Raw genomic sequence first — 25,166 nt, forward strand, 5'->3', positions numbered from 1 at the left:
AGACATTTTAATCAACAGTGATACATTATTGGGATATTTGACTTCTTTCAATGCACACGCATGTACATCTTGGTTGAGTGCATTAACTAACACACATGAGCACCTGAACTCCTCATGCACCGTCGCATGACCTAGATGAGTTCTACAGCTGACAGACACACGCACGCACTTGTATTTTTTGTCAAATGTATCATCCCACTTTTAGTGAAGGGCATTGGACCCACACTCAAGAGTTAATTGTCTGACTGCTGAGTGCAGTAGCTGGCAAACACAAGCACTTGAAGTTCTTGTCAACGTCATTGACGCACATCATTCCTGCAGGGAAGAGACGGCAGCTGCACTTCAGTAGGACACACACACACACACATACACACACACACACAATGTGTATGCACCTCTTACTAGAGATAGACATGAACGGAGGGAGCCATTTTTTGAGGAACCCTCAATTCTGGGCTGGGTAACTTCATGCAAAACATCCTTAACAAATCTCAGCAAGTTACCAGGGGTTGTAAACACAGGCTTGGTAATCGTATGTCAACATCACTTGCACAGCTTCTCTTGTAGGCAATCTCTCCTGGCTGATGATGGGCAAAGTAGGCACTATCTTTTCTCTCTGTGATACTGGCATTGGTATGAATATGCTCATGTTTGTGATGGATGCTGGAAGAGGAGAGAAGCTGCCATGCAGCCCCTTGGCCAACACATCAGCTGGAACCCACTTTACCATGATGAAGTTAACTCCCTTTACCCAGGCCCTTCCAAAAGCAGCCCAACCTCCTCATCATTGGGCAGGACTTGATTTGTGGGAAGAGTCAGGGTTCTGAACTATAGGACAGTGAATCAGTGGCAGAGCGAGGAGAGGGGTCACGGGTCATAGCCATGTCCAGATGTGGCCCTGCTTGCTGCCCAATTGCCTGGGGCAGACCACACTGATGAGCCGTTGTTAATTTATTGGTGCCTGCAAAGCAAGATAAGAGGCAGGCATCAACGGTAAGGTGATTTGTGCATCTAAATGTAACTGTGATTAAAGTCATTCTACCACTAAATATTTCCCTTAGAATCTACTTGTCGCAGGGACATAATTTCTCCAAAAATCCAGGGGTAGCGGAAATGACATCACATGACACTTGACCTCTGATGACATCACAGGATATGATGTCATTTGACCCCATCCCGAATTGACAAAATTGGAAGTGTAAAAACATGACCTTTCACCCCTTTAATGAGTTTAGCAGTTATTGTATAGAATTCCAGAAAGACAAATTATTTGTAATTCCTATTCTTTCTTATTTAGGGTCACTGCTCAAAGTGTTTCACTTGTGGAACCACCTGAATATAAATTCCAGCAACTCCAGAAACAAAGAGCCACGTGGCACTGGCCACAGCTGAGGAGCTTCAATGTAAAAATAAAAACAAAAAAAAGTTGTTTTTGTAGGGGTAGCAAGTTAGACCTAAGGGGCCGCTACTGCGATCCCTGGTTACCCCCAAATGATGTTCCTGACTTGTCGGTCTGTGCCTGCTTGATTTAAGCAAAGTCCAGTAATGCTGGTGGATTGGCAGTGCTCCCGTGACCCTAGTGTGTTTGCTCAGTGTAATTACGCTATTGCAGTGCTAAAAAGTCAGGAATCGGTAGAAATTACCGAAAAAACAGGTTCAACCTATACAAAAAGGTTGTAAATGCATGCCACCAAAGGTTCGAACACCAAAAGTTCGAACCTTTGGTGGCATGCATTTAAAACAAAATACACTGTGGGTGTGTCCCCCCGCAACCCCCCGCTCACCATGGTGAGCGGGGGGTTGCGGGGGGACACCCACGCAGCATGCCTGATAAAAAAAATAAAAAAACGGGGGCTGCGGTGGTGTCCACCGCAACACCCCGCTCACTATAATACACAGTATAATAGTGAGCAGGGCTTGCGGGGGGGAACCCCTGCATCTGCCCGAAAAGAAAAAAAAGAAAGAAAAGGACCCTGCAGCACCGGTTACCAATCACGGAAGTGAAAGGGAAATGGCCCGCTCGGACACAGAGCGTTTTAAAAGGTAAGTAGGGTGTGTGGGGTTGTGTTGGGGGTGTTGTTGGGGGTGTGGATGTGGGTGTGTCGTGGGTGTGGGTTTTGTAGGGTTTTTAAAATTATGTTCGCATGGGAAATGTACGAACCTTTTGTGGTGAGTACATTTCTCATGCAAAAAATCACGTAGATCCAATAAGTCAAGGCACTGCACATTATGATTCTAATTAATGTAGGTTCTGCATGTGTGTTCTGTGATCCCAGTGTGCCACTCTGGAGCTGGGGCGCTCTATTCAAAACATCTGAATTCGGAGGTGCTCACTGTGGCCTGGCTCTTAAATACATGTGTGTATGGGGAGGGGAGGTGCTAATGCTTCAAATGGAAGGGGAAGGCTTACCTCAGATACTCTGTGTGCAGTGCCCTATTTTCTGCGAACTAGGGTCAAATTAGAAGCCAGTGTTACAGTCTGATGCGCATGGGGCCAGTGGCATTGCCAGATACATAGGTTTTGCACATGTGATGGTCATTACACTGGGACCTGCCTAGTGCTGTAGTGTGCATTGCAGGCTTTGTCAGTTGATATTTCATGATGTAATGTGTCGCTTATCTTACACATAGAAACCCTAGACTCAATGTTCGGCACAGTGCATTAAATGACAATGTTCTCACACTCTATCTAATTCCTCAAGTCTGCTTCTTGGGGACTTTGCTGAACTTGCCAAGAGCTTGCTCTTCCTCACGTGTCAAATGTCTTCTAGGTTTGGGGTCTTCATAGATTTGTGTTCTAACTGATGGACTTATTTAGTCATTACATCAATAAATCTGTCGCTACAAAAGTGATTTTGTTTTTTATTGTATACGTTGATCAAAAGAAATGTGTCGTCCTTCTTGTGGTTGCATTTCTGCTCTACGATAGGCAGTTTGGTTCTGAAATCTAACACATCTTGTAAAGACATTGTGGTAGATTCTAGGTTTAAATGTAGGTCCTGATGCTTTTAATAAAGCACTCGCCATGAACACATTGATGGTGCCCCTTGCACCTACAGGCCTCCTCACTGTTAATCATTCTTCTGTCAGTTCATATCCAAAAAAAGGTGGTGAAGGCAAGGCGATGAGCCAATCTGATGAGTGTGCTCAACGAGCCAATCTAATAAGTGCGCTTGATGAGCCAATCTGATGAGTGCGCTTGATGAGCCAATCTAATAAGTGCACTTGATGAGCCAATCTGATGAGTGCGCTTGATGAGCCAATCTAATAAGTGCGCTTGATGAGCCAATCTGATGAGTGTGCTCAACGAGCCAATCTAATAAGTGTGCTTGATGAGCCAATCGGATGAGTGCGCTTGATGAGTCAATCTAATAAGTGCCCTTGATGAGCCAATCTGATGAGTGCGCTTGATGAGCCAATCTAATAAATGCGCTTGATGAGCCAATCTGATGAGTGCGCTTGATGAGCCAATCGGATGAGTGCGCTTGATGAGCCAATCTAATAAATGCGCTTGATGAGCCAATCTGATGAGTGCGCTTGATGAGCCAATCTAATAAGTGCGCTTGATGAGCCAATCTAATAAGTGCGCTTGATGAGCCAATCTAATAAATGCGCTTGATGAGCCAATCTGATGAGTGCGCTTGATGAGCCAATCGGATGAGTGCGCTTGATGAGCCAATCGGATGGGTGCGCTTGAGGAGCATTTTGCCCCATCACCAAAACCTGTCTCCACCACTGCAGGGGAGGGCCAGCCAGAAAATGTGTGTCCGATAATGCATGGAGTTGTGCAATGTGATGTATTCCACTTCCACAGGGCTAATCCTATGTATTCCGTTTGCCATATTACTCTTTACTGTGTTTGGTGAGGTGCCTCTTCAGTTTTCAGGGTGCCTCCCTAGGCATGTGAATGGTGGGCACCCCATGTAAAGGCGGGTAGAAAGAACACAACAGTCTCAACGAGCCATGCATTCTATTCTACAATAAAAGGCTTCCTGGTTCCTAAAGTAGGGCACCTGCCCCCCACATATTTATACCCTGACTGTTATTGTCATTCTTCCACACCCAAAACATTGCCCTAAGCCAAACTGCATTGAACAAAGTCTGCTATCATTTACTTTGTGCAATTTCTGATTCTTTTGAATTGTGTGGTTATTTGTTTATATTTTCCCTAACTGCAGGTGCCACCTGAACAACAGTGTCAGCATTTACACATGACGAAGCCCACTAGCTAAGCCCACCTCCTTGGGCAATTCCCACCTGCTAACCATCTCCACACAGACACTAGGAATCATAGCCTGAGCCGCCGGGCAATGCTGACAAGGCCCCTGCTTTCTGAGCAGAGATCTGAAGCCCACACACCGAGGGGTTCTTCTTGGAATTGATACGGCCCTGTTCTGTGAACCACAGCATTGCTCCAGGAAAATTACTCACGCACTGGGGGCACATACTTGTATTTACAGCAGCGGTACCATGTGGCAGTGCTCTGCCAGCTGCCTGATTCTCCCTGCTCAATTGTTTCCCATTGGGTTGGGCACTGCCATACACTCTGCTGTGCCGGTGCCTTAGCCATTCACAGGGTACCGTCACCAGGAGGGTAATTGTACTCCGTGAAGGGCTGGCTACTCCTGGTGGGCAGCTGGCATGTCGTGAACTCAGCAGTTTCTGCCTCAGCTGGTAACACCCCCACAGGCCCCTCAAAATAATCCCAGGCCCTACAGGATGATGGGACAACGGGTATGTTATTCCTGTCTGCAGGCACAGCTGACCCTGCCTTGCTGTTATTTTACTTAGTGCTTCCTCCTGTATACTGCTGCACTATGGGAGGCGCCCTCCTATCCTCTCACCTGCATGTGCCTCCACCAACACTCCCGCATGCTACTGTCCCCTCTCCTCCTCCACCACTGTGACTCTATGCACCTCCTTTCTTTCTTCCTGCACCACCACACAGGTATGCACCGACAGCCTTTCCACCTCCATCATCTTGCATGCTCCTGCATTAAATCCCTCCCACTTGCATGCTCCCTCTCCACCAACGCTCCTGCATGCTGCCGTTCCCTCTCCTCCTCCACCACTGTGACTCTATGCACCTCCTTTCTTTCTTCCTGCACCAACACACAGGTATGCACCTCCAGCCTTTCCTCCTCCATCACCCTTGCATGCTCCTGCATTACATCCTCCTCACTTGCATGCTCCCTCTCACCAACACTCCTGCATGCTACTGTTCCCTCTCCTCCTCCACCACTGTTACTCTATGCACCTCCTTTCTTTCTTCCTGCACCACCACACAGGTATGCACCTACAGCCTTTCCACCTCCATCGTCTTGCATGCTCCTGCATTACATCCTCCTCACTTGCATGCTCCCTCTCCACCAACACTCCCGCATGCTACTGTTCCCTCTCCTCCTCCACCACCGTGACTCTATGCACCTCCTTTCTTTCTTCCTGCACCACCACACAGGTATGCACCTACAGCCTTTCCACCTCCATCATCTTGCATGCTCCTGCATTACATCCTCCTCACTTGCATGCTCCCTCTCCACCAACACTCCCGCATGCTACTGTTCCCTCTCCTCCTCCACCACCGTGACTCTATGCACCTCCTTTCTTTCTTCCTGCACCACCACACAGGTATGCACCTCCAGCCTTTCCACCTCCATCGTCTTGCATGCTCCTGCATTACATCCTCCTCACTTGCATGCTCCCTCTCCACCAACACTCCCGCATGCTACTGTTCCCGCTCCTCCTCCACCACCGTGACTCTATGCACCTCCTTTCTTTCTTCCTGCACCACCACACGTGTATGCACCTACAGCCTTTCCTCCTCCATCACCCTTGCATGCTCCTGCAATAAATCTCTCCCACTTGCATGCTCCCTCTCCACCAACACTCCTGCATGCTACTGTTCCCTCTCCTCCTCCACCACCGTGACTCTATGCACCTCCTTTCTTTCTTCCTGCACCACCACACAGGTATGCACATACATCCTTTCCACCTCCATCGTCTTGCATGCTCATGCATTACATCCTCCTCACTTGCATGCTCCCTCTCCACCAACACTCCCGCATGCTACTGTTCCCCTCTCCTCCTCCACCTGTGTGACTCTATGCACCTCCTTTCCTTCTTCCTGGACCACCACACGGGTATGCACTTCCAGTCTTCCCTCCTCCATGACCCTTGCAAGTTCCAGCATTAAATCCTTCTAGCTTGCTCCCCCTCCACCATTCCTTCCTCCTGCCCTACTTTAATATCATCATCACTCACCCAATCTCCAGTCCCCCCGCCCCTGAACCACCGTAGTGCCACCACTACTCCATCATCATTAACCCCAGTCGCAACACCCGCTGAAGAAGGAGTCATATTGTCCATGTGCCTCACCATGGCAATATAACTGTGCCTCTCTCTCTCGCCAGGCTTGAGGTAGGACGACAACCGTTTCACACCCACCTGCACTTTTTCTGGACTCGCTGGCGCGCGACACAGCATCAAAATACAGAAAACATGGCTTCCCTGAACAAACAAGCTCCATAAAGTGTACACAAATTACAAAGGTGTCATGCAACACACAATCCTTCTCCCTGGCAAGTAAATACTTCTCTGCCTAAAAAACGCCAGCTCCCACGAATCGGCCCGTACTCTCATTCCCGCAGCCACGGTCTACAGATAAAGGAAACGGGTACGCGCGCGCTGTTCTTAAGTGTCCACACTCGTCTTAAGCCTAAGCACTCACCCAAATGTGCACGTGAGTACTGGAATCATATGAGAGCATTGTTTTCAAACCCAGCAGTATTTTATTTCTGTCTAGGGTCCTTGATGTATGTGAGCCGCGTACTGTCATAAGCCGCAGTCTCAGTTAGAAATGGCACACCGAACCGTAGCCATGATGTAGCCATGATGTAGCGTGGAAAGAAAGCTGATTGGTTGGTACAACGTTGTTACTTTGACGGTCATTTTTTCAATGTTTTTTTCTACATTTTTTATTTTTTTTACCAATATGGGGAGTGGGAAAGGGCATATAAGGGGTAGGGCGGTCGGGAATAGATAAAAAAACAATAGGGAAAATCATTTCAAAATAAATTCGATGAGGTTTTTTGATAAAAACATTTTCGAAAAAAAGACGGTCAATGTAATAGCATTGAGCCGATTGGTTTGCACTCATGCAATGGCCCATAAGGCAAAGGCACGCCCAGTTACCGGCTTGGCATCACCTCTGAAGGTGGGAATTGCAGACAGAGAATCATGTGGGCACAGTTATGTGCGGTGGAAAGAGCCCCTAGGAGGATGGCCCGTGTCATGTTGGTTGGTCACGCAGAGTTGCACAGGTCCAGAGAGATGCAAAATCATGGCCTCCAAGGTCGGGCGATGAACGTTAGAAAGCTCATTGTTAATATGAAAGAATACATGTATCATGTTAACTTCTTGTATGAGGCTCACTCAGGCTCACTCAGGGCTGGTCTTACACCAGATTTCCCCCCCAGGCAGGAAGCATCATTGGCGCCCCGCCACCCGACCCCTAAAAATGACAACCAAAAACACGAGACGGCCAACCGCCAGGGAGCTTAAACACAAAATGCCCACTGAAGAGCTCTAAACCCTTCTTTGTCATGTCAGCAAATGGCTGATGTGGAGGAACCATTTTTAGAAGGCAATGAGGTGATAAGCAATGCCTCACAGCAAAGTCTGATGCAGACAACAATCCACCTGAAGATAACTGAACTTAGTTGATTGCAATTTCCAACTGACACAGCGCAGCCGGCGGGGTCTTCTGTATTTTTTATTATTTTTTATTTTGTTCATTATTAAATATATTTGAAATTACATCAACTTTTTCAATTGATAAGAAATAGCAAAATCCATAAACATCAAATCCAAGTAGCAAAAATATTCATAAAAGTTTACAAAATGCTAAAATATCATCATACAAATTTTTCAGAAAGAGATAAGCAAAGAACTCTTAATTTCATTCCATATTCAAGGCTTTTAAAAAATTGATGGTTGCAATTCTTATGCTCATGCATTCGGTGGCTGCCATGGCGATCCATCTATTTCTAGGATCAATTTGTGCAAAATACGCGAAGTGGTTAACAAATTGCAATCTTCTTAAAGTGGTAAGTGCAGGACAGTCCAATAGTAAATGTTGGAGAGTTTCTACAATCGTTATATTTTTGCAGAACCTACACCAGTTAAGGTCAGAGGGGATTTGCTTTCTTCTTGTTTTAACCTCACGGGTGGGCCAGATGTTAAACCGCAACCGAAGAATGGCCGTTCTTATAGCAGCAGATGGTGCCAAACGTAAATAAGCAGCTGTGTCTTTATAACGCTTGGGACCAAAGATTGTAGAGTCAAAGTCTTTGTAGGTTAAGCACTGAGTTCTAGTGTCAATCCAGTCCATCATGTGCACCTTCTTCTTGGCTTGCTCCGGATGAAGTACAAGAAGCTCAAGTGATATGTCAGCGTTCACCATAATTGATAAGATTTTTGAAGACCAATGTCTCGGAAATTTCTCTGCGGAGCTAATCAAATAGCTAGAGATGGAAGATAGTGTGGAATTATCACATGAGGATAGCAAACATTCTGTATTAGCATGCTGGGCCTCATTACGACCCAGGCGGAGGTCCATGGTGCAATTAGCACCATGGACCTGGCGGAAATCGGGAAATACCGCCATGGGGGTTGGCGGACTTACCGCCCCATTCCGACCTTGGCGGGGCGGTAAGTCCCCAATCCCCATTTTACCCTTCCCCATTCCCATTTTTGCCCCATAGGGCATAATGGGAGTGGGGAAGGCGTTAATTACGCCACCGTAAATTACGGTGGCGTAATTAACACGAAGGTCCCGTAGCGCCATGGATTTCTACGGCTGCTAAAAGCAGCCGTAAAAATCACCATGGCGCTACGGGAACTCTTAGTATGGCGGAGAGGTACGCCATGCACTACGCTGGCGTAATACCCTCTCCGCCAGGGTCGTAATGAGGCCCGCTGTGTTTAACATCTTGCCTAATATTCAGAGCACACTGAACACTGATTTACTAATGTTCAAACTGAGCAAGATCATTTTACTACATGCACATTTTTTTTCATTCATTGTATGTGTTTTTTTTCTTTGAAAGCTTCATAAGCAGTTTAATACTTAGGCACTTTCATGTAATGTGGTCAGACGTCGCACTAATCAGAGGTGGAGGAGAGAGAGCCCTTGCACCGCAGCAGGCTTGCAGCATCATGGGTTCTCTCTTGCACTCGCTTTACTGACATGCTGCTCCTGGGCACTCCTGCCTCGGGTCACAGGGCCGTTTGGCGCCACATGCCCCATGTGAACCAGAGCCAGCCAGCTGTTCACCCACATCACCTTCCTCGGCGTGGCCTTCATGTGCGGGGTGGGCAGCGCGGCGGCGGCAGCACTGCAAAATGAGGGCGGGCGCCCCTGGAGGGGACGCTCCATCTGTGACAAATTCAGAGAGTGGCACAACAGGCACACACAGACACAACCACCTCATCAAGGTAACGGTCGGTAAGGATAATGGATATAGTATGGCAACATCGTCAAGAAAAAGCTGTATTTTGGACAATGTATTTGTTTTACTGGGAGCTCAAAAGTTCTGATGTCCTGGACGAAGCCATGCTTGGGAGACCCAGGGTCAGCCCCTGCTGTGCTGCGCTGCGCTCCTACCACTCCGAGTATAAAGGACCCCTTTAAGGCTGTGAAATGCCTCACCAAAACGCAACCCATGCCGGCTCGCCTCTGTCGGCGTGTTTATTTTCCTTATTCCGCACACGTGTGTGGGTTTTCGTGGTTTGAAGAGCGAGCGGACAGGAATGAGGCCGGATTATAGGACGGTCACTGTTAGGGGGGCTGCTCCGGTCCTCCGGGCAGCCCCAGACTCGTGTCGGGTAGCACCCGACACCACACGCTGCAGTGCGGCGATCACGCCGCGGGATGGAGGGTGGGGGTTCATCCCACCCGCTCCGGGACACCGGAGTGCCGCACATGGCCGGCTGGCAACCGGCTTACCGCGGCCCCGGCTCTGGGGGCACCCAGGCCGGGGTCGCCACCCTGGCCCGACTCACAGGGCCAGGGAAACACACAGGGACGGTGTTGCCCGGCAGGGGCACCGTCCTGGAGCTGGGCCCCTTCCTTGGGCCCAGCACACGTGGTGGGGCGCCGCCATGGCGCCGACACACAGAACACACACACCACGGAGTCTTGCTGGTCTCGACTGCCGAGCCGGAAACGGCTCGGACCTTTTATTAGGTTGGTCACATGGTTGCCCATGTGACCACACAACAACACTGGAATCTACCATGGCCCCTTGCAGGGGTGCCATGCAACAGTCACCCCCTCGGAAATCTTGACCTTGTTTTGAAATGTGCCACTGCCAAGCATTTTAATAATGCGTGTTTTGATTCGTCCTGATTAATAGCACATTGGCTGGTAACCTGTCTGAGGTGATGGACGGCGCGCTTTCCTCCCCTTTCCTTTAGTACTCATTGGTGGCAGCAGTGGAGGCGCAGCCCGTTGGACTCTCCTACGGCGTGCTCACTGGGCCTTGGCTTTGTCCAAGGAATCTAAGTCACACTAACACTTCTGACCCTTTGTGTGTTTGATAGGCTCCAGAGCACAGGCTGTGCGCTCACAAAAGTTGTAGCAGGTTTATTTTTGCTGGGGGAACAAAAAGTGTTTTAAATTCGTAAGCAGCCTATAGCTGTTTATTTTGATTGAAAGTCAAGATTCCAGGCCTCCCTGCATTTCAATTTCACCAATGGCCTGTTAAAATAAGATGTTTCTGGACATTTTTATACACAGAACCCCGGGGAGTGAGCAGTGGAACGGGAAAAGAGGGACTCATTTTGAAACACTGCCACCAGCATTCCGCAAACATGTTTTCCTTAGACTTCGCTATTCACAGCAACATGTTTGAAAACTAGAAATAATCATTTTTTTAACTCTGGAAAAAATTAACAGCCCTAGTTAATCATATAGAATGACAACTTATTAATTACAGTCACGTATGTCTGCAATTATATGTTCATACAAATACTGAAATTACTGTATCAACTACTTTATTTGAAAAATGATATTATTGAACACAATAACAATCTAAAATGAATAAGTTAGTGTTGATCTGCATTACAGGGGAGAGGTCTTCTGTCTTCCCGTGGCCTCACATGATGGCGTAAATAGGTATAGGGTAGGTGAGGTATTCACAGGTAGGTACAGGCATCACTAGCAGGAGTGATTGCTCCAGTTCGCCCCGCCGGAACAGACGTTACATCACACGTGTGGGACTGTCCGTTACCACAAGATGACCGTGGCAGACAAGGGTGGCTCAAGTGATAAGTGCACTGTAATATAAGTGAAGGGCCATAGAAATCTCACTTAAACAGCACTAAGAATAGCTGAGCGGATGCACGCATGATTCATTGTGGGAAAAAGTGAGGGTGGCATGCCTTAAATAATCTTCATTCTCAGACTATGAATAGAAAGTGAAACCTCCATTTAATTAATGCGGAGGCACACTCGGCTCAAAATCTCTAAAATGACAAAGATCTGTTATGCCAGGACTCACTCAGTATGTGGCACAGGTCACGACTGAAGTTATCTTGAGGGAGTGGCAACCGCATATCTTCTAAGCGGGTATGCTGCAACATACTTTCCCACAGAGGGGGCAACTACCCCAGGCAACGAGGCTGACGGCAAGAGAAATAATGTTTTATCTAATGTGCACCTACCAGGGCCCGGGTGAGGATACAAAAGAGCAGGTACCCCTTTTGTACTTTAGTGGGCAACTTCTGGAGAGCAAATTAAAGGGACATGTCATCTAATACAGGAGTCACCATAATCATTGGTTCAGGCCCAGAACGATGAAAGCTGAACTATGCACTTCAATTAGGCCCTTAACCATTTGAAAGTGTAACATCGAACAATACTTGCAAGAGGCGAAATTGCAAGTAGAGAAATTAGAAATTGCAAGAAACAAACGTAGTCAGTGTACGACATATAAGCATTTTAATCTATAGAGCAGATGCTTAACATAAATGTTCACAATATCTGACCCCAACACATATCAGTTCCTGATTATGATATTTTGTTCTGCTGCATTCCACTAAAACAGGTCGTCTGCTCTGCTGTCAGTAAAGAGGGTATGCAGATCTACATTTGGTCCTATAGTTAATTACCAACAACACCGACTGTTATGCCAGTCTTGGCAGTGGACTGGCAGCTGCTGGCACAAGGGTGGCTTCTCTTCGTTTGGGCTCCTCCTGGCTGGCCTGGGCTGGACACCTGCCACTGCCTACCTACGTCCTGCCTGGCTGGGTGGCCTCCCTTGAAATGAGCCTGATTCCTCCAGCAATTTTCATGCGTCACACCAACTGACACAGGGGGTCACAGGAGGGCAGGCTACCCGATCAATTAACCCCCTGTGTCAGTGCAGTGCATGTGCTGTGAGGGAGGGCAAGTGCCGCTGGCTGGCGCCACCCGGGGAAGTGAAAGCAACACTGTTGCTTTTGCGGCCCTGAGCTGAGAATGCTAGCATTGCAATGCATTCAAATCAATGTGGTGTGGCCTGGCTTTGCAGAAGCACCACACGAAATAGAATGCAGACACTGCTGTCTGCTTCTGCTTGTATGCGCTTGTGCTCTAACTAGTCTAACATAATTTTTTCAATAACTTCATTTTTGTATGAGACAGATACAGTCTGTCAGACTGCTGGTGCGGCACCCCCGTAGAGGCTCACACGTCAGGCAGCCGCCTGCACTGCCTGACACAAAGACCGGCCCTGGGCTCACTGTGCATAAGGTTATGAAAGCCTTGAGCTTTCTGTACTCTCGGGACAACATTTTATGCCAGGAGTAATGTGGTGGTTTCCCTAACTGATGTAGGTGGAATGTGACCAAACCACCTTAAACCTGACACGACCTTAAGGATCAGGAGGAAGAAATCTGCGCGGGGAAGGAGGGAGGAAGAGGAGGGGCTAGTAGAGCTGGGGAACTCAGAATACTCTAGAGCAGCGGTATTCAAACAGGGGCCGTAGCTCCCAGCATGAAATGTAAAAAAAAGAAGAAAAAAAAAATATGTTTTATTTTTTAGATTGGAAGAAATGAGCAGGGGCGGCTCACATGGTCGGGCTGAAGCATGACACTGTCTCAGGCCCCAATGAAAAAGTGGCCCGCAGTTGTAAATGGATATTCATTCACAGACTTTGAATAGTACCCAAGGGGGTGCTTTATGTTAAAATGTAAGTACATTGTGATATTTATGGAACATTTATTCAGCAACAATGGTCAAAATTACTAACTGCATAGTGAAGTAACTCATCAAACTGGCCCACATTGGCCAAAAAGGTGACACATTTTTACTGGCCCACACTAGCATTTTGTATTTTTGGTACAGGCATTGCCCTATAGGCCAATCTGAGGGTTCTCCTGGGCTAGCTGAACTGTCAAAGGGAAACCCTATTTCCCTTTAAGAGTTCAGTTCAGTTCCCCAGCTGCACATGCTCACTGAGCCATGCAAGGCTGGGGCGTTTTGCTTTGCCAGCATTGCATAGCTCATTGGAAATGCTGGCTGGGTCACTACATGTCTGAATGTGCGAGGGGGAGGTCCTGCGCCTCCTCGCACATACGGACAGAGCAGCCTGGAACAGGTTGTTTCAGCACCCACATGCAAGCCAATGCATAAGGTATGTTTATGTTAATTTTTGTATTGAAACATGTGTATGGATGCGTAAATGCTTGTGTTATGTGTGAGTGTATGGTGATGGATGCTCGTGTGAATGATAGAGTTATTGCTGTATGAATGAGTGTTTGTGTGTGTGTTAGTTTATTTTGGTCGGTTGAGCTGATTTTGTCAAGTGGTGGATAGATGGGGGAAAGAGGGTTGTACAACAAAGGCATTTTAAAAATGCCTAAATGCCTTTGTTGCGCAATCCCCCTACCCACCTGCCAAAATCAGCTCTCCTTCTGAGGTGATGTGGAGCCCAGGGGACAGGGATGTTATTTATTTACCGGATTTGCATCATAGATGTCCAGTCAAAAATTCCATGCTTTACCCCTTGGCACCCCAGCACCTTGCATACACACATAACCATGTTGATTGTGTTAGGCCTAATAGGGCCAAGGGGACAGGGATGGTATATTTTTGCTGGACATCTATCATAGATGGCCAGTAAAACATGTCATGCCTGCCCCCTGGACCCCCGCAGCAACAATTGCAAACTGTTTGGATATTTACCCCCTTTTTTTAAAGAATGCTCTACAATGCAACATTTTAACTCATTACTTTATAAAAGAATTCACGGGGGAAACCACCCCCGAACCCACTTTGATTGGTTTAGGCTCCCTCACTGCGCTCGGTCGCTATGGAATTTTTGGGGGAAATAGTTATGCCCACAACTTAAAAAATTCACCAGCTGCCACTGGCTCTCGGACTGTGTTGGGAGCAGGGTGGGGAGAGCCCAGGGTGCGTGATGGTGTGGGGAGAGCCCAGGGACTGGGTAGGAGTGGGATGAGGGAGCCCAGCCACTGTGATGGGAGCAGGTGGGGGTGTTTTTTTTGGTCCGTTGAGCTGATTTTGTCAAGTGGTGGATAGATGGGGGAAAGAGGGTTGCACAACAAAGGCATTTTAAAAATGCCTAAATGCCTTTGTTTCGCAATCCCCCTACCCACCTGCCAAAATCAGCTCTCCTTCTGAGGTGATGTGGAGCCCAGGGGATAGGGATGGTATTTATTTACTGGATTTGCATCATGGATGTCCAGTCAAAAATACCATGTTTTCCCCCTTGGCACCTCAGCACCTTGCATACACACATAACCATGTTGATTGTGTTAGGCCTAGTAGGGCCCAGGGTACAGGAACGGTATATTTTTGCTGGATATCTATCATAGATGGCCAGTAAAACATGTCATGCCTGTCCCCTGGGCCCCCGCAGCAGCAATTGCAAACTGTTTGGATATTGACCCCTTTTTTTTAAAGAATGCTCTACAATGCAACATTTTAACTCATTACTTTATAAAAAAATTCACGGGGGAAACCACCCCCGAACCCACTTTGATTGGTTCAGGCTCCCTCACTGCGCTCGGTCGCTATGGCATTTTTGGGGGAAATAGTTATGCCCACAACTTAAAAAATTCACCAGCTGCCACTGGCTCTCGGACTGTGTTGGGAGCAGGGTGGGGAGAGCCCAGGGTGTGTGATGGTGTGGGGAGAGCCCAGGGACTGGGTAGGAGTGGGATGAGGGAGCACAGCCACTGTGATGGGAGCAGGTGGGCAAGCCCAGGGACTATACTGGGAGTAGGGTGCAGTGACGGTGCGCAATACGTACTGTCCATTTGGCATTTTTATGGGGGCCCGGCCTGCTCAAATATTGCCCGGGGGGGCCAGGACTAAAAAGTTTGAAGACCACTGGCCTAGTGAATTTATGATGTGAGGCAACTTCTTTGATTGGCATGCTCGGCAGAGTCTCATATACAAAACAATCCAGTATGCTCGTGTATGGACATCACACATTTCGCAGCTATTTCTATAAAAGAAAATAACACCAACACAGAGGGGCGGGGTAAGGGGGTCCCGAACAATTTGTTGTTAGCTCAGGGGGGCCTTGGCATAAAAAGTTTGAAGACCACTGCTCTAGAGGATGAATGAAGAAGGTCCCTACTGCAAATGTCTCTGTCTCCTATTTACTTCCAGAGTATCCACTCTGTCCATGACATGGTATGGCCCTAGCCATAGGACCATAACACTAACCATTTCTGCACATCTGTATGCAACTATACCTTGTCTCTACCTTCGGCGGCTGGTTTCCCATTTAGATTAAATGGCGAAAGGCTGCTATGAATCTTGCCTAAATACTTGCGCGAATACCGGACTCTTCCTGAGGGCTCCAGTGGATGGACCCAAATTGAGCTCAGCCCACTGGGATTGGCAAGGGTTTCTCTGTAGATTTGTCCAGACCTACTGGCCAACATCATCCTGTCTGGAAGCCAGTGCATGAAAAGACGACATCTTTTCTCCTGTGGGTGGAAAGTGTGGGATTTTTAAACCACTAGTCCAGGCCCTGCAACGTTCCTGTGCGCTGCTTGCATCAGGAACATCAGAATGGCCGCCAGAAAGCATGATGCATGCTAAAAATCACCCAGAGTGCGCAGGAAAATCTGACGAATAGGCCGCCAATCCACTTTTGCCTATGTCAGTGGTAACACAGGAGACCACTGCCAAAACCTATCATTTGGCTATCCACAAAGTCAAAGGAAACTACTGGAAAAAGTAATGCTGCAGTGCAAAGAGAAACACAGAGCTGTTTGAAAATCCGTTTTTCTTGGCTGTCAAATTTGCAAAAATCATGGTTAACAAACCACACAAAAGATCCAACCTCCTTGTTGGGTGTTAAACATCATTCTACTTCAAGAATCCACATAAATACAATGTTAGCAGAAGTACATTTATCAGAAGAAAATCCCCATTTAAAGATTCTTGCTTGCAAAATATGTTGAAAATGGGCGCAGTACCGTTACTCGCCTGTGTCAGGTGCTGGCGATCTCTAAACCTGTCATGTTAAACTTGTGTCTCAAAATCTAAGTGTGGGGAAAGAAGAGACTTCCAATTAAAGTCAATATAGGTTGCCACTACTTAATGTTCATGTTGAAAAAGACTGGAATTGAAGATATGTTTGCTTATTTTTAAAATTGTAACTTTCAATTTCACAAAGAACATGTCACAATTTACTGTAATGTACACTTATTCAGCTAAACCTCAAAGAGGTTTTCCCCCACTGAGAAAACACCACCCTTTGCCTTCCCACCAAAAGGAGAGGATTTCTCACTTGGATGCTGATGAGAAGAGGAGGAGATTTGCTCTGCTGCTCTGGTAAAGAGACAATGGGTTTCTTGAACTGAAAGAAAATGCTAATTTAGGGTCTGACAGAAACCAGCCCAAGCAGGAACAAGATCATTTTACTCTCTGGCTCAGCCAAGCCTTGGAGGCGGGCCAGCCTGAAAATGTGGATTTGAAACTGAAGTAACTATCTGTTTGAGAAAAAGACTTATAGCAAATTGTGCTGAACTGGTAAAAATATGGAATTTAGAGGTTATTAAAATGAAAAGGTCGCTCACAGTTTAAAACTAATCTGGAATCTGTGCTATGTTCAGAGACTGAACCACGAAAATGTTAAGATTGTAAGATTGTAGCAATTGTAATAATGTTAGGAAGATTCAAATTTACAGGAATATACTCGGATGTTATGTGCATATATGTAAAAAAATCGGACAAATCTGACAATGTGTAACCAACCAAAAGCGCAAAAAACTGTGGAGACTTTGGCAGAAACATACCTTAGTTAATCTGTAGTGTAAATATGTAATATTAACAAGTTTGTGATATTGGAAATATGTTTTTTATGAAAAATAGATTTTCTGGGTAAAAACAAAGGGGAGGGTTTTTCTCTGGACCATAAACACAGTGTCACTCTGACACACCATGACACACTGTTCCTTTCTCAAATCAGGGGAGAGGGAATTCTCTGACCTATCAGATTCTTAGAGGGTTGGGTCTAGTATAATCAGCCTACCCACCCCCTTGGAAAATACATAAATAGGGATTGCTGAGGACAGAAAAGACACACACATTCACCCATCAACTGATCGACTGGCGAAGCACTTTGCAGGAAGAAACCATCTCCAGACTCTAGAACCCTGAAGCAAAAGGCCCAATCCAAGAAGCTGAACCCTTCTCAGCTGGCCTTTAAAATTTAGCAACTTGATGTAACCCCAAACTTCCACGGGGCCTAACCAATTCAACAGCCTGGCTGTGCTTTGTTGCTTCTGGCCAAGAACCCTGGCTAGAACCCCGAGATCCAGGTCAGTAGAGCAGAGCTGTACCCAGAACCAACCCATCAGATCCAGTCCAAGGAGCCGCGCAGTAACCAGAGGCCGTGCTGAGTGCAGGGTCCAGGTGCCCTGAATCCTGTCCAGTGGCGAGTGAAGTCCAAGCCACACCTTTGACCTGATCTTGACGGCCCATTCCAAACCCATAGTGTGAGTATTTAGCATAGAACTGTCCATAGCCATATTTTAGTTTAAGTAATCTTATCCAACCCATTCCAACATATCCAGAACTGCATTATTGAATCTCTTTTGTCTATCCTAAATCCTTCTCTCATCCACATAATCCTGTGATAATTGTAGTGATAATCATCTTGGCGCTAATATATATTTTCTGGAGAAAGGCAATCGTCTCAGGCAGATAGAAACCATCCAGAGGCGCCTCTTGATCGGTAGCTGTGCTGTCGTGTAGTTTGCGGCTCCATAGACTCCCTAGTGTTAAGAAATCTTTGTTCCAAATCTTCAACAGCACATCTTTCGTTTTCAAATCTTGACTCTTTGAGAAATATCGACCTTTACTAAAACCTCTGTAACTTTTGAACCGTATATGCTAGGAACCAAATTTAAATGTCATTTTTAAGCTAACATCCTAAGCTTTCAAACCTTTTCCTCATAGTTTTTCTGTAATAGCATTTCTCACGCGCTGAAAAGTTTGCTGTGATTCTGAATTTGGCTCAATTTCACTCCATGTAAAAACAGCTATTTCTTGAATTCCACTTCTGAATTTCGTTTTCCATCTGCTAATCATTCTTAAATCATTACTAGTGTCTACCTGAACCTATCCAAAGCAACTCTCACTAGTTCTGAATCCTATTTAGTGAATTAAAGTCATTTTAGCATTTTTCCCATTCATTTCAAATCACATTTAAAAGCATTTGACCTGTTTAAAATCATTCCTGTTCTCTACGCTTGCTGGGGGAATTGGGATTGAACTTGCATTGTTGATTGTACATTCCTGAAACCTGTGTGTCCTCATTCCATCTATTCATACTGCATATTAGGGGGGATTGAGTCATAACAGGGGGAAAGAGTGATTACATTGTCTTTGATTGAATTCATATCAAGTTTTATTTCTGTGTTGCATTAATTTCATATCATTGCATTTCATTGAACCCACACAAAGTTATTCTCTGATACATTATTCTTCCTATTTCTACTCCTAATTGATTAAAGAGATTGTTTAGTTTTGTCATACTACCCATTGCTGATCAGTGCATAAATATTAATATGTGTGATATTCTGATATTATTCATATACATACAATTGTGATATATATATATATATATATATATATATATATATATATATATATATATATATATATATATATATATATATATATATTTCAATTCATCAATAAATCTTTTAATTTGAAAAACAAACCTATTCCTTGGTTCAGTGAGACCAGGGGGATTCATAGAGAGGGGTGTTATATAAGGGCGCCCAGAAATAAAAGAACTTTTGACATAAAAATATATAAATTAAGGGTTCCAGCTGGGCATCTCACGCTAGGCATTGACTTAGTTGCCGTGCTGGGTTGAAACCACTTACAAAAGTAAGAAGAGTAAGAAGAAGAAAGCAGACAGAGGATAGTCCCTTGAAGACCTTTTGCCAATAGTGCAGCACTTACTAGAGAAACAGGATGCATGGCAATAAGGAAGCGCAGCAACATATGAAAGCACTCAGGCGAGGTGATACATTTGAACAAACAATGCAACAGCAATCCATAATAAATACATTAAAACAACATACATACAATCTAAGTCAAATTACGCAATAATAAAAGGTCATAGGATAAAATGTAAATTATTAAATTACAATTAGCGGTTATCTTAATGTAGACTACAGTCGAGTTCTTCTTTTCCATGAGTGTTGAAGAAAGCTTGCAAGATTAAAAGCTCTTGCGACATTGGGAGAACCCAATAGCAGCTTGAAGGCAGGATTCCAAAGGTTAAGACCAAAGGCTCTAAGTAAAGTTAAAAGGTAAAGTCTCTACACGGCTGGAACAACATGAACCAGTGTTTCAGCATCATCATTTGCATACTTTGTTCCTGACCAATGACAGCTCGTGGCCTTGAGCTCAGACCAATGACAGCTCGTGGCCTTGAGCTGCGTAGTGTTTAGTCTTGGGTCAGAAGTGAGTTGTGATCGGAACTGGTCACAACATCAACATACACAGACCTCCCTATTGCTGGCCAGAGGGAGATTCTGTCTTACAGAGGAGTTCTCAAGATACAGGTCTTCCTGCCTGCTTCCCCAATGGGCCAAACACCTGCTTTTAAATTCCTAACCAGACTCAGCATCAAGGCTAGATGGATTAGTGACCCACAGAGCCAAGAGGTTTTTAAATATAAAATAGCCATTCCATCTTGTCCCAAAGACAATAAATGTCTACAGAACTTTGATTAGGTTGTGTTCTTGGCTTGACCCCAGAAGGAGAGAAGGTTTGAGCTCCAGAGTGTCAGTGATGTGAGCGAGGTGTGCATTGAGTGATGCCGTAGTCTGAGGCATTTCCAAAAGACAGGAAAAGAAAGAATTTTCCTCAGCTTGGAGTCCCGTCACATTGCACGCGGTATTAGCATAATTGACCTAAAACATTTGACCTAAAACATTTTATCACATTTGTTTTTAACTTTATTTCGGTCAAATTGAATGAAATATATATATTTATTTATTTTCATTTATTTAAAAGTATAGAGAGCACTGCAGCCCAAATGCATCGAGGCGCTTTACAAGAAAGTGTAAGCAAGCTTAATTGATGGAACGGATAATACATTCTTAGTTACAAAGCAGGTTATAGCATTTATGCAAGGGACAAAGTCAAACTTAGGACAAGCATAATGGACAGAGACTGCAAGAAGTACATGTTGATGAGTCAAACAAATATCTTCGTTTTGATGGCTTTGCGGAAGGCCATGTGGGAGTATATCTCTATGGGGTGGGTAAGGGTATATATTCAGTTAAAGGGTAGTGGGGGGGCTGCAGGGGCCTCACCCTGCATTTTAGACTGAAAAAAGGTTAAATGAATTCGATCAAATGTGCTTAGGTCAAATGTTTTAGCTCAAATAGACCCCAAACTTGTACGCAACTCATAATTCATTGCTATAAACTCCTGTAGCCACACTCTTACCCCTGCAAACAGTTAGCACCCAGTTGCCTCCGGGTTTGGTGTGCTTTACAAATGTCAAAATAAATAAATAAATGGCTTATGGATAAGTGTTGCAAGGAGTTAGTGAATCCAAAAAGGATACCTGGGGCTTGTTTGATTGTCACCTTATCTTTCCGGTTTAGCCTAATACTAACGGTTATGCAAAGATACTTAATTCATTGGAAGACCTTATGTTTGCGGCCATTAAGCAGGATCATCAAATCACGCACATGTTGGATAGAGAAACATGTATCTGCTTTATCCTTCAACCCCCTGTGATTGATTATACTTCTAACATGCCCCGCTACATAGCTCTGGAGGGATCTTTGATTCCTACCTAACAAGGCCACATCCAAGGAATCCTCCTGCCCGCACACTGTGGATCATGAAAATTGCGGCTTTCTAAGAAGGATGGGCTACCATTAGCATGGAGATTAAAAATGCAGATGTGCGAGTACATTGATAAAAAAAGAATTAAACAAAATTACACACCCCTGCCATAAACCCTGCTCCACATTAATAGTGATGCTCACTTCACCTTCTTTGCCGTACCCAACGTAGACAGGGGTTCCCACAAGACAGACGGACTTGGAAACTAACAGATACACAGGTATGCATAGGCTGAAAAGACATGGACAGGATGTGGAATGATGAGCCCGTGCCAATGCTATGACTTGAATCTGGCAGCAAAAATGTCCATGGCAATCCAAACAATTATCGGGGCAATCTGGCCGGCCCCTGCAACATAAAAGGAGGCTAAAGAAAGGAAGAGAGTTAAATGGCATTCCAGAGAACTGGTGATTGGGTGAAGATAGTTGTTATGAGTAGAGACAAAAAGAGACTGAACGACAGACAGAGAGAGTTAGAAATGGAGAGTGAGCGAGAGAGGGTAAAAGAAGCTGGGATTAGGGTAGGAGTGCTGTCACAATACCGTGGGCCACCTTCCCAGACCATTGAGTGAAAGTCAGGAGAGCTCCCAGGCTGCTGGAGAACACACCACCAAACCCTGGAGAGGTGCACAGAACGTGAAGAAGATGTGAAATCCGGCATTTCAAGTCCTCACTTACCAGAAGAGCACAACAGGCTGTTGAATGCTCAGGCCTAGATGGTTGACCTTTGGCAGGGCTTGGAATTGCTGTGGCCTGAAAGCATCCGCACTAAAGGGAGAAATTACTTTTGAAGATAGTGCCTCTCAACAGCCCACCCGATAGTCTGGAGGCCAGAGGGGGGGCACACCATCTCTGCCACAAGGCCAACGAGGAACCACAAGAATGACGCGCGATAGGGTGCTTGAAAACATTTGGGACTGTAAATGACATTAGGTATCCAGCTGGTTGCATGAGCTCTACACCACATTTGGTAAGGATATGCAACAGGTCTCAGAGTCAGACACAAGATTATAAAGCATCAGGCTCTTTTGACCTTACTTTATCTGAAGTCCTTCCTGACCTTGCTATTCCTAGCCTATCTCTCTTGTCTTGTAGTTTACTTCCCCTAAGCCTTAAAAGTATTTGCCCAGCCAATCTTTGCTGTCAGCATCGTGTTCTATCGGTCTCTTGTTCATCCCGCCTACTATTGGACACTTTGCCTTCTATTCATTAGAATTAGGTCCACAACAGTCTTTACTGTGCCCAAAACCATGAATTAGAGCACCACAGTCTACTCGCCATCCAACTGGTGACCTACAAGATATTTGGCTGAAGAACCCACCTCGGGAACACCCTCATCTCTCAACTCAGACTGGAAGAAAAGTAAATAAAAATCTGACAATGATCAGCAACATACCAGTTTCAAGTGACATTTATAAAATAAAACAAACTCTGCAAACTGGATGGATCTCTACACTTCCCCTCCCTTCACTTTGCCACACAGTCGTTTAGTCACATTGACTTCTCCAAACCTTTACTTCTCCTTACATACTTCTTCTGTCTTTCACTTCCCGAGCATATGTTAGGCAGAATCCCAGGCAGTACCTTCAGGGACCACTACCCAGGATTAGGACTACAGGTGAGAGCAATAAATCCCCTTTGGTATCCGTCTGTACCACAAGGATTTAGTTGCTAGCTGTGGCTAAGCAGTCATACTTATCTCAAGAGGGAGATGAGCAGTATTCAGCGTTTATACAATAGGTATTACAGCACTATGGAACAAGGAAACACTGACCAAAGTTTTGTATCAAAAAAAGAGAATATATTTATTCTATACACATCTAACTCAACACAAAAATCACAGTTGGTAAAGTAAGTTAAAATTCAGTCAAGGAAAGTATATACAACTCCCTATTCAATTGTAGACAAGTTTGCGGTAGAGTGAAAACTGAGCAAAACGGCACAGTGAAAACCAACTACAAATGGCACTCTAACAATTTAACGAAAGGGAGAGAAAGCACAAGTTAAACCGAAATATCTTCAGACACCCCCTAGCAACACTTCCCTGAAGTTTTGTGAACAAGTAATGCACAGTAACACTTCAGCAGAAAGATAAGTGAATGAAAACTGAGAAAAATGGCACTCCACAAGTTAAAACAGTAGGAAGGAAGAGGGGTTTAGAAGATTCAGGTGCATCAACACATTTCTCATAGAGAATCAATCTAGTGAGAGCAGATCTAACAAATCAGCCCGAGTCAATAGGCCTGAGCCAGAGTCAGTGGTACAGGACCAAGAGCTTAGGAGCAAAAATGTTCTTGTAGCTGCAGTCAAGTCTTTGATAACCGAATTTTGAAAAGGCAGATGCGAGGTGAAAGACAATGTTAAGAGAGAGGGCGGCCAACCCAATAAGTAGATAAAGGATTTAAAACACCTTTAGGGCTACCACAGGGAAAGGGAGTCCTGGCGGAACAATGTACCTTAAATGTGAAGAAGTGTCTCCTGCGGTGGCGGTTGTTCCTGGTAGTTCCTGCAGGTCGAGGGGTCCAACAGAAGAAGAGAGGTTCTCGTTGTGGAGTAAGGTTTGGTTCGCTGCACTTCCCAGGGATGAAACCAGCCCCGGTGATGCCAAACAAAGTTTAAAAGGTACGCTCCTTTTAATTGCGGTCCGGGTCGATAGCTGCCTGGCTATCCGGTCTCCAAGTGCTGTGCACTGTCGATTCGACCAAGGCAGGTCCGAGGATGCGATGGGTGAACTGGTTGTGCCCACCAGCTCAAGGGAAGGAGGCTCTTTCGCTGAAGATCTCCTCTTGTCGTCTGGAAGAAAAGTGGTGAGACGATCCGGCAGGGCTTCACCGGTGGTGTAGATGCTGAAGATGTCTGTGGCTTCTCTCCCCTTCGGTTCCGTAGTTCCAGTGGCGACGTCTTGCTCTTCCAGTCCTCAGGACCCTGCTTTTATGCAGAAAGAGACCCATTCATACAGCCTAGCTGTCACTCACACAGTGGAGTGGTCTTCTTGGCAGAAGACCCTCCAGCCTATCAGGTTAGAGTGCGACCTGAGTTGCTGCGGCAACTCTGTCCAGGGGTTCTACTCCCCCTACCAAACAACAGATCCGCCCCTGACTCAGAGGCACAGAGAGAAGGGCTTCTCGGCAGAAGCCTGCCACAATAGTGAACAAAGGATTCCCGACCTGGGTTAGGAGTTTAGAGTAAGACACGAGAAAGAATTTATATTAAAGTTCTGGTGAATAAAACCTACCGGAGTAAAGTTAATAATAAAATAACCCGGCGGTATGTTAAAGGCTGTCAGTAAAAGTGTTAACCTCAAACAATGGGAAAATCCCATAGGAAAATATTTGCAGTTGAATATTTATGGTAGTAACCACTGCCACCAGCCAGAAACTTTAGAGAGCGGGACTTTAAGGTACCCCCTCGAAAATGAACCCAAGGGAAAAACTATTCTCCCTTTCCAGTACCTCCATGGTAAGATGGTTTGTACTGGTTAAGTTTATAAGATTTGACTAGTAAAGTCAATGGGGACATTACATGCCCTGGGAGACAGTAGTCGGTCCCAGGGTATGGAGTCTATGTTTGGGGGTCGCTACGACACCCCTGTGTCACTGCACGGAGGGTGCTGTGTAACACATGTGCATAAAGATGGTTCCTATGGGTGAGAGAAAATCCCATAGGCATTAAGCACAAAAATAGCCTAGAACACACATAGCAAAGATGCCTAAGAGTGTGAAAAAGAATCTCACTCTTAGCAGGTAAATAGAAACAAA

The 25,166-nt window shown here is 45.6% G+C and overlaps 1 protein-coding gene across 2 annotated transcripts in view; it reads right to left on the bottom strand.

Moving 5' to 3' along the window:
• The window catches only part of LOC138580127 (putative DBH-like monooxygenase protein 2), a 548,912-nt gene that overhangs the window by 167,601 nt on the left and 356,145 nt on the right, over nt 1-25,166 (bottom strand). Inside the window, exon 13 of one of the 2 annotated variants that reach the window (XM_069650425.1) lies at nt 8,400-8,522. The exons of the other annotated variant lie outside the window; for it this stretch is intronic. Within the exon in view, the coding sequence (XP_069506526.1) occupies nt 8,511-8,522 (12 nt within the window). The 3' untranslated portion in view covers nt 8,400-8,510. Of the gene's footprint in view, nt 1-8,399; nt 8,523-25,166 lie in introns of those variants that run through there. 2 annotated transcript variants of the gene reach the window in all.

This window comes from Ambystoma mexicanum, chromosome 3p (genome assembly GCF_040938575.1).
Source record: "Ambystoma mexicanum isolate Mex_15411 chromosome 3p, UKY_AmexF1_1, whole genome shotgun sequence".
NCBI lineage: Eukaryota > Metazoa > Chordata > Amphibia > Caudata > Ambystomatidae > Ambystoma > Ambystoma mexicanum.